We start from the raw sequence: 17,091 nt of genomic DNA on the forward strand, positions 1-17,091 counted from the left end.
CCTGGTTGGCGATACTCCATGCATGTTGCCACACATCTTTGCTGGGAGAAGATAACCTGAGAATGGTTGGGGTCAGGACAGGGATGGCTGAGAGGGATTCCCAAGGGGCAAAAGCAAACTTTGAAGGGGACAGATAGGTCCATTTTTTAAGTGTGATTATGTCACAGGTATATACATAGGTAGAAACACGTAAACCTGCACAATTTAAATATGTACTTTGGGGCTTCTGTGGTGGCGCAGTGGATAAGAATCCGCCTGCCAACGCAGGGGACACGGATTCAATCCCTGATCCGGAAAGGTCTCACATGCCGCGGAGCAGCTAAGCCCATGAGCCACAACTACTGAAGCCTGTGCGCCTAGAGCCCATGTTCCGCAACAAGAGAAGCCACCACAAGGAGAAGCCCACGCACAGCCACGAAGAGTAGCCCCTGCTCGCTGCAACTAAAGAAAGCCCGCACGCAGCAACGAAGACCCAACGCAGCCAAAAATAAAATTAAATCTTTAAAAATAAACAAATAAATATGTACTTTATGTCAATTAGAGCTCGATAAAGCTGTTCTGAAAAAGGACATGGAAAGACGTTTTAATATACTAAATGAAATAAAATTAAGCCACAGAATAACAAGTACAGCATAATCCCCTTTATGTTGAAACAAACCATTGGTTTATGTTTATAAACACGTAGGAAAGTGTCTAGAATATTATGTAGCTAACAGAGGCTACTATAGGAGAGAATGCCCAGGTGGGTCAGAGGTAGGGGTAAAAGAGTGAGTATGCTACAATAACAAACAACTCCAAAATCTCAGTAACCTGAAATAACAATTCATCTTTCTTACTCATGTGATGCGTCCCATGGAGGTCAGCAGGACGCCCTATTCTTCACTGAAATGGCAGAAAGGCCTATATTTAGCAGTACCTAAGCATCCTGCTTAAAGCTAGATAAAATTTACACTTGTGATTTTTCTCCTTATTTACACATATACCTCAACACTTTTTCTTAAAGATTTTCTACAATGAGCGCACATTACTACCATAAGGAAAAAAACAATTACGTAAATCAAAAGGTCTATGTCTGAAAAATGAAGGTGACCAAACACACAGAAGTAGAGTGCTATTTTGACCTTGATTCATGTTTCAAAATTGAAGTCTAAGTGAGATATATTGAAATCAAGGCAAAAGAAAGCGACATGTGAAATGCTACTCCTTTAGAACCTTGGTTCTTAATATTGATGCCATTTCCGATGTTTTTCTATAAATAATAGATCACAAAACGGATGTTTGGCACAGAGTTGCATTTAAAAGTGCATTCTCCAATTTTTGACAATGCCCCCCGCCCCCGCCAAAAAAAATTTAGTGGCGACTAAGGGCAAGACAGAAAAAAACACAGGCGAAGTAACACAAGGGAACTGATTACACAGACACACAGCCATCATCATCATCATGCAACTAGGCTGCATACAAAAAACAATTACGTATTTAAAAATGTACCATCATAACAAAATGCAACTGTAAATAACAGCTTGTTCAATAACTACTTCCACATTCATGTCCATAATAGTAGTGCTTCTGTAAATCTAATTACCACTAATTATTTTCAACAAATGATCCTGTCAAACAAATGTTTTCTCTGGCATGTTTATAACGGTAAAAATAGCAACAATAGTAATCATGCCATGTATATAAAAGCCTAATTTATGCCAGCCACTGTGCTAAACAAGTTACAAGACTGCTAATCCTTAAAACTACCTTGAAAGCAAGATATCTTACATGGATATTTCTCAGACATAAGAAATTGATGCTCAGATATAAAGAAACTTGTTCCAGCTCACATCCATAGGAAAAAGGTAATGCTTTTTTTCACTACAGTATGTGACCTTCTCATTTTCACAATTTACTCTCTGTGAGTGCCTTCCATCCCTTATCTCTCGAATTCATCAAACAGCTATTTCCCCCAGGCACTATCCTAGGTTCTGGGAATCCAGAGAGAAATACAATAGATAGGCTTTGCCCTTGGGGAACTCAGTTTAGTAGAGGCAGCCTAGGAAGCCATTCTATAACCAGAGCTGTGGACAGGGCACTGAGAGTGGCAGGGGCACCTACCCCAGAGCAGAAGTAGAGGCAGAAGGAAGGCGGTAGGCAACGGCCAGTCTTCCGAGAAGCACTTGGCTTGACTGAACCTGATAATTAGGAATTAGGCAAGGGAGAAGGCATTCCAGGTATAGGAATTACATGACTATATAGGGGAGAAGAAACCTTACAGGAGGTGCATCTATTTCAGTATGGCTAGATGACTGAATCCAAGAGACACAGCTGCCTCAGCCACCTAACTTCACGTTGCTAAACCGACCCTGCTCCCCTGCCCCGCCCCACACTTAGCCTCTATTCCACAGTCCCCTTCCCAGGCACTGCCGCGTATTCTCATTGACAGCTCTGAGCAACCATAATCTTCTAACCCATCTGACAAGCTCTTTCACGGCGGCAGAACTTCCACCATCTCCCAGGAAGCATGAACGCCAGGCATACTTAAGCCAGTTATCACCCTTGCCTTTAACCTGGGTCACGACGGTTCCTTCCAGACACATGGAAACCTTTCCAGTCTCCAGAAACCTGAGGTTTCTCACAAGTGCTACTCACTCTGTCCCAGGCATATCCTGACTAGAGGACCCCATGTCCTGGAAGTTCTTGGGAGTGCTAACCCTCTGGCAAGGTGTGAACTGTTGAAAGCTCCTTGACCCTGCTAGTCTCAATCACCACCTAAGACATCCTCTTCCCCAGGCCTGTTGAGCACATGGAGAAAAAGCACACAAGGGCATGTAGACTGGTGCCACTGGATAGTCATGATTGCTAACTTCAGCTGGGTCTGCCGCAAGGCTCAGCAAAATATCATGAAAAGGAAAAACAGACTCAACATTTTAATAAGGTTTTTGGAAGTAAAGAAAAACGTGACTGTGGGCTTACTGTGTTAACTAGGTTTTGCTGGGTTCCAGAACAGATTCAGAAGGGAGCAATACCTAGGCATATCCTGAGAAGTTACAGAATTTCAAGGACAAGGAATTCTCAGGAATCCAGGGGGAAAAAAATTACCTGAGACAAAAGCCACGGTGGTCTCGCACTTCAGCACAGCAGCGGTGATTGCCAGAAGACAGGCGAGTAGCACAGTGTGGTTCTCTAGGTTTCCTGTGCATTAGAAACTTCTGGAAACACAGATTGAGGATCCTCACTCTGCATGCAATCTGATTTAGCGGGTCCTGGGTGAAATACCACTTATTCTCACGTTGGGAGTTCTTGACTTCCACTTTAATGCTGATCAACTGAGATTTAAGAAAATGCGATGCAAGAATAATAGTATACTCTATCAAGTATTCATTTTTGTGTAGGACAGTACAGCAAGAGCCTCAAATGCACAAGGATTCAAGGAAGACAGAACTCACTAGGACTAAACGAAGATGAAATCCAACTAAATCCAACAACTAAAAACTGGGTCCAAATAAACTCAGGAACAAAGAAGCCACGGTCTCAAAGTGAGTGCTGAACTTACTGAGATATAAAACTGAATATAAACAGATGTGTATACAGAAGACAATACAAATCACATACATCTCAACATAAAGGTATAGGAGCTTCTGCTCCTCGCATCATCCTGGCACCCTCCGTCAGCACCACCACCAGAGGACAATAATGGTTATACTTTTCCTCATGCCTAACTATGAGCTGGGCATGGTGCTCAAAACTACATGCATCATCTCCTTTAATCCTTACAACCCAAGACAGGTGACTGTCATTTTCCAGTTTACAGGTAAGGACATAGGCAGAGAGAGGGTATCTTGCCCATGGTCTCCCAGTTGATGGTCAGAGCCTGAGATATTGGGATATTATTAAGTTTAGCAGGATTACTGTGTTTATTGAGAACCCTTTAATACAATACCCTAAAATTTTACCACTCCATGTCTTATCAGTAAGCTGTGTTTTAGAGTCCCTTTGGGGACCTCTACCCCTATCATGAACAGCAACTGTTATGGTGTCCCAACATACGCTGCTAGTCTCAAGGACTTCAGGATAGGCATGGGGAGGGGGAAAGTGGTACAAGGTCCTCTAGTTTGACTTCAGACCCTACAGTAATTCTCAAACCTTCATGTGCATGCAATTTACTTGGGTGTGTGTGGTGGGGGGAACCTTGTAACACTGCAGCTTCAGATTCATTAGGTCCTGGGGTGGGGCTTGGGACGACTTCTAACAAGTTTCCAGGTGAGGCCTATGGGCTACAGTTTTGAGTAGCAAAACCCTAAACCACAAACCTCAAAGCAGCCTCCCTCTAGAGCTGAATGGGTTGATACAAGTACAGCTCCTGTAGCTATTAAAAAAGAGGTACTTTGACTCATATACTGTTTGTGTGTAACTGCCTTTGGAAACCTGGTTAGGGGTGAGGTTTGAGACACAGATTGGCACACATTTCCAACATTTATGAGTTCCTGACTGTAACAGCAGTAACAGCAGTAACAGCAAAAATATGCCTATCACCTTTAACGAGTGAAAATCATAACAGAGCTCTTGAGGTGAGAAGAGATGAAGTGCCTAATTTCTCTGGCTTTCCAGGTAAGGAATCAATGGACACTGTTTTAAGTAATAAGTGGAGGTAAATACATACTATTTAAAATTTTAATAGCAGCATTAGAAGACTGACATAAAACAAGTAATTACACGTGCAACGTGGGTCACAGAGAGGGCCGTACTGGGACATACGTAGCCAGATGAGCTCACCTAGTCTAAGGGGCCAACAACCCAAACTGTTAGAAACCCCTTGCCATTTAGAAACAGTACCTCAAATTAAGCTGAACCTTTTAAAATTTCCAGTGTTTAGTAGTTTTTGACTTAGAAAAACAGCTTCAACCTAATTCCCTATTACAGCATTCAATTACAATACTTCACAAAGGCAGAGCCTATCTTTTCCTGCTCACCATTTGTACCACTATTGTAGTGGGAAAGGCACTTCCTGGGACATACTCGATTTTCAACAAATAAATATGTGCTGAAAAAGTAACAAAAGAAGACCCAAGACTCGAGAAGGTAAAATGTATAACGACAGAACTTTTTTTAAGTCCTATAATAAAGACATGCCTGCCATTCTAGCACATGGACTAGGAACTTGGCTCCCAGCATTATTAGTATATGTCACTAAATATTCTGGTAGTTCTGTAACTTTATAATTGGATTTAACCTACGTATCTTGCTCCGGGGCAGAAATACTCTTCCATGTTTAAACAAAGTCTTACTCATATCTTGAACATTTAATGACTAGTAACACAGGCTTAAAACATTAGTGGTTTTCTGCTAACTCCTGCCACGTGATTGTCCTTTATTGGTCTAAATTATTTTCTCTCTTGTTCCTGTATGTACACTGAGTAAACATCCAGAGCATTTTCCCCAAGAAATCGCCCTTCCACAGATTCCCAGGTGACTCTTTTCAAAATAACATATTCAGTTAATGCCAGAAAATGGGTGGGTAGCAAGTTTTATAGATTCTTTGAAAATGCCTATTAACCAGGAGTGTACATCAGAATCAACTGTCGAGTTTGCCCTACTGATTTGTTTACTGCATCACTGTTTGTAATAGGAAACAGTGAAGAAGTAAATATACATTATAGGGGGCTAACTAAAGTACGGTATACAATACAACCATTAAAAATCAAAATAAAGGTAGCATATAGTATGCTTTACACAAGCAGGCATGGTTCCCTAAGGGCTTTATATACGTTAACAATTTTAATCCTCATAACCAATCTGTGAGGTAGGTACTATTGCTAGCCCCATTTTACACATGGGAAAGCCAGGACAGTAACTCCTTAGGTCAAACAACTTAAGAGTGGAGCTGGGATTCAACACAGACAGTCAGGTAGTATTCATGCCCTAAATCTCTATGGTAGACTCCACATCTACAGCAGAGGGGTGTATATACACGGATGGCACAAAAGGCCCTGACCGGTTCAGCGAAAAAGCTAGTTTCTCAAATCCGTGAATATTACAACCCTGTTTTGTTCTTTACGCATGTATTAAAAATGTCTGGAAGGACACATAGCAAAGTGGTAACTGTGTAACCACAGAAGAACTGGTTGGATATTTGCAAACGGGAATTTTTCAATTTCTTTGTGAGTGGGTACTTATGACTATCATCTATGGCACACAAACATTAAAAAAAGGCACACACACCTAGTGCTATCAATATCAGCGAGTAGGTTAAGGTAGGGCCAGGCATATTACTTTAAAAAGGGTTTTAAGGGACTCTAAGTCAACATTGTTTTTAAAAATGTAAAATTTACTTACCTCTAATTTAGTCTTGATTATAGTAAGACTTCATTTATTTCAACACACTTGTCCAACTTCAAACTTGTTTATTTCAACCATTTCACGGGAGACATTCAAAAACATACCACACAGCTATAGTTTTATGTCATATTAAACTCAACTTGAGTTATCTGATGACTCTGGGCCTTCAGTATGACCCACGCCAGACGTGTAGGTCGCCATTCCTTGTCCTGAGGTATTCTGTTCCTCAGGTACCCGAGTTGGAAAATCAGACAATTCACCTGGTCAAGTAGTGTATATAAATTAAGTCAGTAAAAGCTTTTGTGGAGGAGGACCTGACAATATGCAGAGTTTTCAAAACCCCCTAAATTTGAATGTGTGAGATTCTGGAAGCTGATGTTTTCAAATGTCTGATCTCAGACTGAGTTCAGCGTGACTGGATTTTTAATGTAAGAAGAGTTGACTACTTGAGGTATCCATGCAGTGTTTAAATCCCTCCACAGCAGTCCAGGAGCCCTCCGACCTATGATTTTGGTATTTCTGGTAGTGCAGTAACTCTTAAAGCAGCCCATTCTGACACTCGATTGTATAACGTATTAAGATGGCTTGTTTTTTAACAGAATTGTGGTATATTTTTCCGTGTAGATTACACCCCACTGGTCCTAGTTCTTGAAGTGTGAATTGTTTGCACAATTGATCACACAAACCCAACAACCAAGAAACGTTAATAATTGTCTTCTTACTTTACTAAACACTTTGTGTTTAATATATTTTAAATTATAAAGAAATTACAAGGAACTCCTAAAAAAATTTAATACAAAAATATTACAAGTTAGGACAAGTAAGCATTGAGATATATGACATTTGAAGAGAAGAAACATGCAGAAAAAGTAGCATAGGGTTAACATTTCATTGTTGACAGAGCTTTGGTACAGCAGAGAAAAGCACCGTAAAACTACTGTCCATAGTGTCTTTTCCTCCACTGCATTTGCAAGCGTATATACTAGGGAAACAGTAAACTTTAATTTGACCTGCTATGTATTATAATAGGTAAGAAATCTGATCTACTGTAAAGTGTAAGAACTAGGAAATTTCAAATAACCCCTTCTGCACTTGTTTTACCTCAAACTTAGACAGATTATAAGCCTTAGCTGTCCAACACTTTCGGAAAAAGTGTAAAATGCAGAACGGTATTAACAATTTATGCCATGCAATAAAAGTTAACCCTTTGAAAATGAAAGGCTGCCAGAAAGTTCTAGTAACTGAAGTAGCTTATCATTTAATAAAACGTGACAAGGCTATATGCCCATAAGTAGTTTATACTTAAGGTAATGGAAGGGAAATGTAGAAGACCTGGAGATTACAAGTTTTTAAAAAAACAAAAAATTAAAAAATATGCTCAATGATTCTTTAAAAAAGTCTCTAGGTAACTCTACAGGAGTTGGGATTAATTAAAACTGGAAGGTGCCTAGTATCTTTCCTCACAGCTTATAAGGTTTGTTAGCAACATAAGCCACTAGCTAAGGAAAAAAAATTTTAAATTATAATAGGTTTCCATGAAGAAAAAAGGGCATTAAGGATGTTGAGCACACCCTGTCCTAAAAATCTTCAACAACATGTACACATTGTTTTGTGCTCAAATGGACTCTAAGCAAATGAATCTGTCTCTGTTTATGTGAAACAATGTCTTCTAAGTACAACGTTGATTTTTTAAAATAATTCAAAAGTTAATTGTTATTCCTTAGCTGATTAAATGCTCTATTAGTCTTTAATAAAAATAGTAAGTAATCCCTTCATTTAAAAAATCTTATCTCCTACGAGAAGTAATAAAATAGTAAAATTTGTAATTTTATCTATGGGCTTACTTTAAAGTGTCTATCTTGTAAAACAATATATTTATGAAATACAGTGGTTTGGGTTCTGATGGCAGTTGTTACAACTGGTAACACCAGTATGGGAGAAGAGACATGCTATATGTTATGAAGGCTAAGTCAGAGCAAAAAAGTTTATTCTACAAAAGAACACTGGAGGAGTAATTGCAATAAAATGTAAACAAGAAATTGTAAACAAGAAATAGCATCCCTCTCCCTTTACTTGACTAGTAAATAGTCTATACAAACTACATAGATATCAAAGGTTTTATATATGTACACAGCCAACATAATATCAAAATATATTTTATTCTGGACCTCTTTCAGATCTGATTCAAATTACAGTTGTCAAAGCAATACAATGCAAAGGGAAACTGCAACAACAACAACAACAAAAAATGTGCCTAGAAAGGAGAAAAGGGTCATTGGGGACAAATCATTGTGATGTGGAACCAAAATACATCATAAGTGTAATTAACATGGTCCAGGACAGCATAGAACATCTATATCAGTCTTCCTTACACAATAATCATGAAAACTGAACAATAAAGTTCTTTAACATGTACAAAAAACTGTCATGGGCTGGTTTACACTTGTACAACAGTTTTAAAGTTAACTGGATAACTAAAGAAATGATGCAGACATTTTAATCCAGTGCTATAAGTAGGCTCACAGAATTAGACCCAAAGGATTTGTAAAAATCAAAATTAGAACATTATAGCTACAATGTCAAAGTCAGGAAAGAAGAAAATTACTTCTGTATTTAGGGATTACAGAGCTACAGAATGCAGTCTGTCTGTTTTTGTTTTTAATGAGATGGAAAAGTACATTAGACTAGATACAACATGCAGAATGTTTTCTTGAACTTATCCAGAAACTCCAAAGAAAACATCATGAAACAGCTTACTAGAAAAAAAAAATATGCCCTAGTTATTCACCCTGCTTCAACACTGTCAACGTAAAGGCGGAAATAAAGAATGCTATTAATACTTCAGAACTACTGATATAAGACATCAAATTTCTAAATCAGTGTATTAAAAAAGTGAACACTTTCTCTTTTTTTTGCTCTCTCTTCTACATTTAGTTAGAATCACGTTTTTTTTTAAAAAAAAAAAAACTGATAATGAATGTGACGCGTCAGAGCTATTACAGGAAGGAGTAATTCATAACTTCCCTAACTCCCCTTCCATCCCTGCTGATTCAGAAGAAAACAAACAAACAAACAAACAAAAAACCAACCAGGGTCTCTTGTAGATTTGCTGCTATTCCCCAAAATGTTGGCATTTGCTGCCATGCCACAATGTTGGTCCACTGAAATAGGATTTCTGTGGAAACTGTCAACAGTAATTCACCAAATGCAAGTACCGTCCTTAGCATGTGAGAATAAATGCGGGTTCTATAGAAATGTACAATGTGCTTAAGAAAATGAGAACTGTTTGAAAAGAGTAAATAGCACTGCATTTGAGATTTATTTTTTCTACTTATCTAGTAAAACTTAACATTTTTGCTGACATAAGAATGGTCACTTGTGATTCCTTTAAACAGCAAAAATGCATACTCCTCTTCGGGCCTCTACTCAATAATAGTTTACATTACTCTTAACAAAATCATTCTACATAAACAGATAGCTCCTTAAAAATAGTACTCTCTCATTAAATCTAATTTGACAGAAATAAGTTTAAGGAAAAAAGGAGTGCTTTATAAGTTAAGTGAAAAAGTACAAATCTTTGGCCTTTCTCTTGACATTTTTATATGTCAAAAAGCAAAAAACCTTCATGTAATTCAATCTAATGATTACTTTTTGCACCATAATTTGTTTTTTACACCACAAAAGGAGGCACTTTCAGTATCTGTAAAAGGTGTTTAATCCTAAAACATACTTACCTAGAGAATAACTAATTAAAACAGAATTCAATACACTCTAAGACCTATTAGGAAATTAAAAGTTAACCACTTCTAAAAGTCACTTGAAAGTCAGTGATGGTACCTGATCAATGACAGGAAATTGGGAATGGAACAAATACTAAGAACTTAGGGGATTTCCTACATGGAGAAGAAAAAAGATATTCCCTTACGATGTTTAAGAGTGACAGCTGCTCTTTCCTTATTCTATTTTAATCAATGAGTATTCTATTCATTCAAGTTTTCCTTTCTATTTTTCCTTATAAGTTTCTTACAGTAGCCTATACAACAATGATATATAATGAATACCACAGAAAATCTACTGGAATCAGTAGATCTTCAGATAAGTTCTTAGAGAGAAAAAAAAAAGGAAGGAAAAATAAGCAAGAACCTCAAAAATAGAACTTTTACAGGCTGTGAAACTTGGTCTCTTATAATCATGTTACTGCTCAAATTAGAGGCAATCTTGTTTATGTCTACTGGAGCAGCATCGTGGCACATCAGCAGGCAATGATGACGGTGAGAACAGCAGCAAAAAGAAATAACTGTATGCTCACAAAGAACCCAAGCCTACAAAATGGATACCTTTCTGATAGTTTATACTTAAAAGACCCAAGACTTCAGGATAATAAAGCTCTGTATTTATAATCTTTTATATGTCCTATTGTGGCTATTATGCTTAAGTAAAATAGCTAAAGATAAAAAAAAACAACAACAACGACAAAAAAACCCCCCAAAAACAGAGAAGATGACAACACCATAAACATGTAGCTGTCTATTTTGGCAGCTATACCGCAGAACTTCATGACTATCTTTTAATCAGCTGGGGAAAAAAAGTCAATAACTGTATGCAAATGAATAAACTGTCCATATCAAAATACAAAAAGTACTATCAATAATCACCTCTGACTTTCAGATTTAAATTCAGTGCAATTGACAAATGCATCGCTAAAGGAAAATGCAGCTTAAACATACTCAAAACATTTGTGTCTATTCCTGGGAGCACATTTAAAAATTATTGCACAGATTTTTAAAATTTTATTTACTTTTTTAAAACAACAACAGAGGTCAACCACAGATGTGGACCTCCAGCAATAAAAGCAGGATTTCAAGTGCCAGATACTCAGCGTATTAGGTTTCCTACGTAAGTCACAGGGTAATAGTTCTAAATATCTATAATGTGATCGAAAACCCTAAAAACAGCTGGCACAAAACCATCATGAATGACTGCCTCTCTGGATGTAAATTTTAAAAAATATTATTACAGTATCATAGTCCCCACTAACAACAACTGGGGTACACATAAAACAATGTATTGTGAAATTAAGTGTATTTATTCTCTTTACCAATAGCAAATGCTATCCTACCTTAGTAAAACCAAGACTTGCTTCAATCAATGCTGTTTTGTAAAAATAGCAAAACAACAAATGCTGAAAATCAAAGCTGCATTACTTGGGTTAAATCAGTTTCTACTTAAACTTAAAACATAGGTTAAAATTTTAGCAGTAAAAGCTTCAAAATAATTAGTGACAGTGTTATAAATTTGCCAAGCTTGATAATAAATGATATTCCTTAATTAAAATCTTTGAGACATAAATTTGACAACTCTTCTCTTCAAAATCGACACTTCTGGATTATTACATTAATCATGACAAACCCTGTTAATCACACATATAAACATAGCCCCATGCTATCATTTGTAGATTCTGTATATTTTAGCTTTTAGTTGCATGAGCACAGGAGGTTTTTGATCTGATACCTATACCTTTAAGAAAATACGTAATATTATAAACAGAGTAAAAGACATGATATAGTAGTGATTACTGAAAAAACAAAACATAGCAGCTTAAATCTATCTATTATTTGAAAAAATGTAGTCACAAGTACCACAAATGCAGAATTAGAGCAGCAGGGAGGTTAGTGCAATTATACCTTTTTAAAAAATTTTGAATCACCGCTATGTGAAAACACCCTGAAGCAAGTCTTTTGTTTTAAAGATTGTTTTTAAACTAAGGTAGCAAACATTTTGCCATGTAATGGCAGTGTTAATATGTTGTTATCTTGCTTTGTAAAAAGAAAAATAACATGAGAGATTTTTAATACTGGAGTTTGGTTACATTACATATTTAAGCTTCTACACAGAATGATGGACACTTTGAGAAGCTAATCCTTATCCAGAAACATTTTAATCTCTTAAAAAACAAAGCAAAAGAAACAAATAAACAAACAACAACAAAAACTCAAACCTACTTTGCTCCTTTTCACAATAGTGCACATTTTAACCATAATTTAGTTATGGCTACAAGACATCAGAAGATTTTTTTTTATGCATCTTCTCTATGGTATTAAAAAATTTTTTGTGCCCTTCTAGTCTTTAATTGGCAGAAATATGTCCCAAAAAAGAAACTATTGCATTTAAGCCACATCACCAAAAAAACAAAACAAAAAAACCAAAGAGAAAAAAAAAAACAACCTCACAACAAAAAAAACAAAGCAAAAGCAAAAACAAAAAACAGAGCATAATACCCTTTTACTGATGTGTCTTACAGATTGACATGACCAAAGTCATATAGTTCCATTTAATTTCCAATTCCCCCTTCTACAACATGCACCAATCGAATATATGCTCTGGGAGCCATAAATGTACCAAACATCTATCTCTTCAAAAGAATGCATTAAAATATTTTTAAGAATTTTTTGTTTAAAAGGTGAAAAAAATATAAACAAGAAACTGATTCACTCCCTTACTTCATGCATCCATAAACTAAACCAAAAACAAAGTTTAAAAGCAAGAACAAACTACTGCTGCAAGTTTTTGTAAGTCCATTTTCTCTGTACATACAAACTGCTAAACTACTGAAGGGAAAAAAGAATATAATCCATGGTGTCTGCTGATTCAAAGGGGAGAAACAAGGCTGTCATTAGTATCCAAAAACTCGTACATGTATGGGCTGCTTTTATAACGCTTATTTTTTTCTCTCTTCTGTTTTTCATATCCAAAACTTCTAAATGCTATTTTAGGGGCACAGCAGATTAGATTCCAGCACTTGGTGAACAGAATTCACAAGCTGTGACAAAATTCTGTCATCTTCAGGGTGCAATTTTGTTTATATACACTGTATGTATATATTTCTCTTAGATTTGGCTGTAGTGGACTGGCCATGGTTCAAGTGGGACTATAGCAGTACTTGGGTCGGGGACAGTCATTTTGGCTATATACACATTCATAGTCGGTCCATGGCTTCCAACTAGTAGCGCTATTTCCGAAGGTCTAATACACAAACCTGTAAGAAATTAAAATAATCAACCAGTGTGTAAAGAATTTCATTGTACACTTTTATACAGTTTGGAATCTATTTCTTAGTTCCAAGTTCACGAAACTGGTAAAACAAAAGTAATCATAGCAATGGGCACCAACAGAAATCAGATAAATTGTCTGAAAGCAGATGGAGTTAACAACCATGGGTTAATACTACAGAGGAAGAACCATGGCTAACATGCTGAAGATTTACTCTCTGTTAATTAAAAAGTAGAAAAAATATACTCAAAATAGACCATTTTCTATCTCTTGGATCTTAATGAAAGATACTACAGATTGCATTAAGCTATTGCTTCAGTAAACAGCTAATAGCTATCCCCCTTTCCATCTTCCCTTGGCTTTCAGAACTTTAGAAGCCATAACTAGTATTTCTGTGAATACATGGCCAACCTCATCCTGAAAGTCTCTTGGTATCACACATTCCTCAGTGCAGACCCAACTGCCTGTATTTCCCCTTCCCTGGGCCACCAACACTCTTCTGCAAGGAAGAGAAGGCAAAAATAGGCATTAAAAATTCAAGTCTCTCTCACAGCGCTACACTTAATTTCAGTGATGAAGTTTTACACTAAAAATAACTGTCCATTTCTTGATTATGAAGGCACTCTTCTGGCAAAGATAGTCTAAATTCTGTTTACATTATCTGAATGAAATGAACATAAAAAGTATAGAGCCTTCAGTAAAAAAGGTCAATACCCATATCATAAAATTTATTTTTTAAAAAGAACCCTTTTGTAGTCACTACCACAACAAGCCACATTTATTCACTATGCTTTCTCTCTTTCTTACACACACACACACACACACACACACACCCTTTGGAAACACTTCATTATATACTTACTGAACCATCTGATGCACTGGCTCCAACCTTGTCTCCTGCTGCATTCCAACAAACTTCAAAAATTCCACCTGTTCCCCTATAGCTGTGAACTAGAGCACCTGTCTAAAATAATGAGAAGTGGAATCTTAAAAATAATATATTATTATATATGTTCAAATACTAAGGTAAAATATTATATGGCTTTATTTCTAGCAATCCAATGTAGGATTTAGCTTCAACTTCAACATAAACAAGTTCTGAAATACCAGAAACATAAAATGATGATCCTTTTACAAACAGACAGCACTAGCCTGCTCTCAACAGATCACACACACACACACACACACACACACACACACACACACACACACACACACACGGCTTCTCCAGTATTGATAACCATTCTTAGCTAAGGTATCTTTGCTCTCTTTGACCCTAGAAGTGCCCCTAAGCTAGGAGAATTATAAAAGAAGCTAAAAGCGCATATGTACATTATTATTGAAAGATGTTTTTAAGTTAAAAGAAAACAAAGTACAACCAGGAACACTACCAATTTCATCATCAATTTAGCCGACTCATAAATATAACTCAATTATTTTATTCCTTCGGCAATGGAAACCAAAATCATTCAGCTGCCATTCAATAACTGAAACTTAGTACAAAAATGTATTCCCCTAGGAAACCAGTTATTAAACAGGGCAAAGGTCAGAGGTTCTGCTGTGAGAAATGAAAAATATGCTTCCGGTGTTCTGTTCTGACAAACCAGAAAAGTATCTCACAGCTTCATGGTGAACTAAAAAACTCAAACTGGAAGTAGCAGAACTACCTAAACACAACATGGAACCAAGACATAACCTTCTGAGACAGCCAGCCCTAAGCTAATCACTAAGCTAGAAGATCACAAAATTTCTCACAATTTAAGAGATTAATGAAAAAGCATGAGTACAGGGGGCCTTAAGTATCTACAGCTAATTAGAAGAGAATGGAGTGGCGCCGACGAGATCTAAGATAGGCTGTTGTATAGAGAGTAAAATCTACAGGATTGTCAATTTTGGGGTTAAAAACCGACACTGTCTTTCAATAGTACTTACCAATTTCTAAGCTTGAATCAGGCTATAATTGAATCGAAACAGCATGGTCAACAAGCCAGAGCTATCACATTAACAAAAGCCAAAGGATCCTCAGCATCTACTCAAACCTCTGTTCTGACCAGACTGTAACAATTTAACTGTCAAATGCTTAGATAACATATCATCCAAGTAATGAAAGAAAAAAAATAGATGTACATATTGACAAAAAGACAATTACTTTCTCCTGCACTGAAAGCTCACAAGATGCATTTTGCTATTTTCAAACTTAAAAGAAAAAAAGTAAAATGACATTTTGATACACAATAGTGATACAACAAAACAGTATGGTTACCCAAATGCCCTCAGAAGTCTAGCAGTATCTTCCCTTAGAACTCTACAGTTCTATACCCAAATTTTATTTTAAATTAATTTACTCAAAATGGAGTGAATGAGTGATGGAAAATGTATACAACCGGCAGATTATCTAGAAAGCCTCTGCTATTCAATCAAAACAGAAAGATTGGGAATTCCCTGATGGCCCAGTGGTTAGGACTCTGTGCTTCCACTGCAGGGGGCATGGGTTCAATCCCTGGTCGGGGAACTAAGATCCTGCAAGCCGGTAAGTAATTAGAAGCAATGAGAGGGCTCAGCAGGTTTGATGGAGTCAACATCAACATGCCAAAATTTATAATGTTCCAAACATGAGCAACCACAAGTAAAAGGAATATTATTTTTTAAAACATGCTAAACACAGTAACAATAAAATCCATAAGGCATCTCAGAATACATTTTGTAAAAAAGAAGATCTTTATGAAGAAATTATAAAACTTTACTGAAGGAAAAAGAAAAAGACTTAATGAGGGGGAATAACAAAGTTACAGTCACTAAAATTAAACTAACAATGCAGGTACATACAAATGTATCAATCAATGGAATACAAGAGAATCTATGAACAAAACATACAAGAATGTAGTATATGAAAGAAGTGACATTCTGAAACAGTGAAGGGACAGTAAATAGTGCCAAGAAAACTGGTGATTCATAAAGAAAGACAGAATTAGAACTATACCTCACACCATATATAAAAACCAATTCTAAGGGAATATAATATAAATGAAAAAATAAAACAGTGGGAGTATAAAATGAAAGAATCATAATGCTTTTATTTACAAAAAACCTCAAGAAGAATGAAAGAGAAACCGATAAAAAAAGTTATCTGTAGAGGATCAAGAAAAAAATGGGAGCAAAACTTCTCAGTGTATACCTTTTTATAATGGGGGGAGGGTGTTGGAGACCATTTGAATGTATAACTTAATCAAAAATAATGTGGGAAAATGATGATTTATGCAAAATAGGCTGACCAACTATGGTGATCAGCAACACAAAGAGAAATAACCCACAATAACTTACTGTGCATATAATACAAGCAGTAAAGATCTGATTTTTGAACAGGGGGTGGGGCAGGGAGAGTCACATGACTGATATTAAAGAAAAAGTATTTGGCATGTAAAAACTAAAACACTGAAAAGATTAAAATAATGAAAGCAACAAAACTGTTTTCTCCATTTTTAAGAAAGGATCTCTGTAGCATTGTCCCTAAAAAGGTGGTACATAGTTTTAAGTTTGTTTCTGATAAATTATGTGCTCAATCATAAAACCTTGTCCTTTAACACATTTTTTAAACTGCTCATATATACCTTCTCTGAAGACAATTCTTTTAGAACATAAAGAAATGGTATCATTTATCTAAATAAATGCATCTTAAACTCTCACATTTCATGTCTGCAAAACTGTTGGAAAAAATAAAAC

General features: G+C 36.4%; 1 protein-coding gene across 7 annotated transcripts in view; it reads right to left on the reverse strand.

Moving 5' to 3' along the window:
- Window positions 1-8,461: 8,461 nt before the first annotated feature.
- Window positions 8,462-17,091, reverse strand: part of TBL1XR1 (TBL1X receptor 1) — a 188,787-nt gene continuing 180,157 nt past the window's right edge. For all 7 annotated transcript variants that reach the window (XM_032629510.1, XM_032629516.1, XM_032629517.1 and 4 more), the window contains 2 exons: window positions 14,234-14,335; window positions 8,462-13,357 (listed from right to left, as the gene is read on the reverse strand). In XM_032629510.1, coding sequence (XP_032485401.1) covers window positions 13,331-13,357; window positions 14,234-14,335 — 129 coding nt within the window. In that variant the 3' untranslated portion in view covers window positions 8,462-13,330. The remainder of the gene's footprint in view (window positions 13,358-14,233; window positions 14,336-17,091) is intronic.

This window comes from Phocoena sinus, chromosome 4 (genome assembly GCF_008692025.1).
Source record: "Phocoena sinus isolate mPhoSin1 chromosome 4, mPhoSin1.pri, whole genome shotgun sequence".
Taxonomy (NCBI): domain Eukaryota; kingdom Metazoa; phylum Chordata; class Mammalia; order Artiodactyla; family Phocoenidae; genus Phocoena; species Phocoena sinus.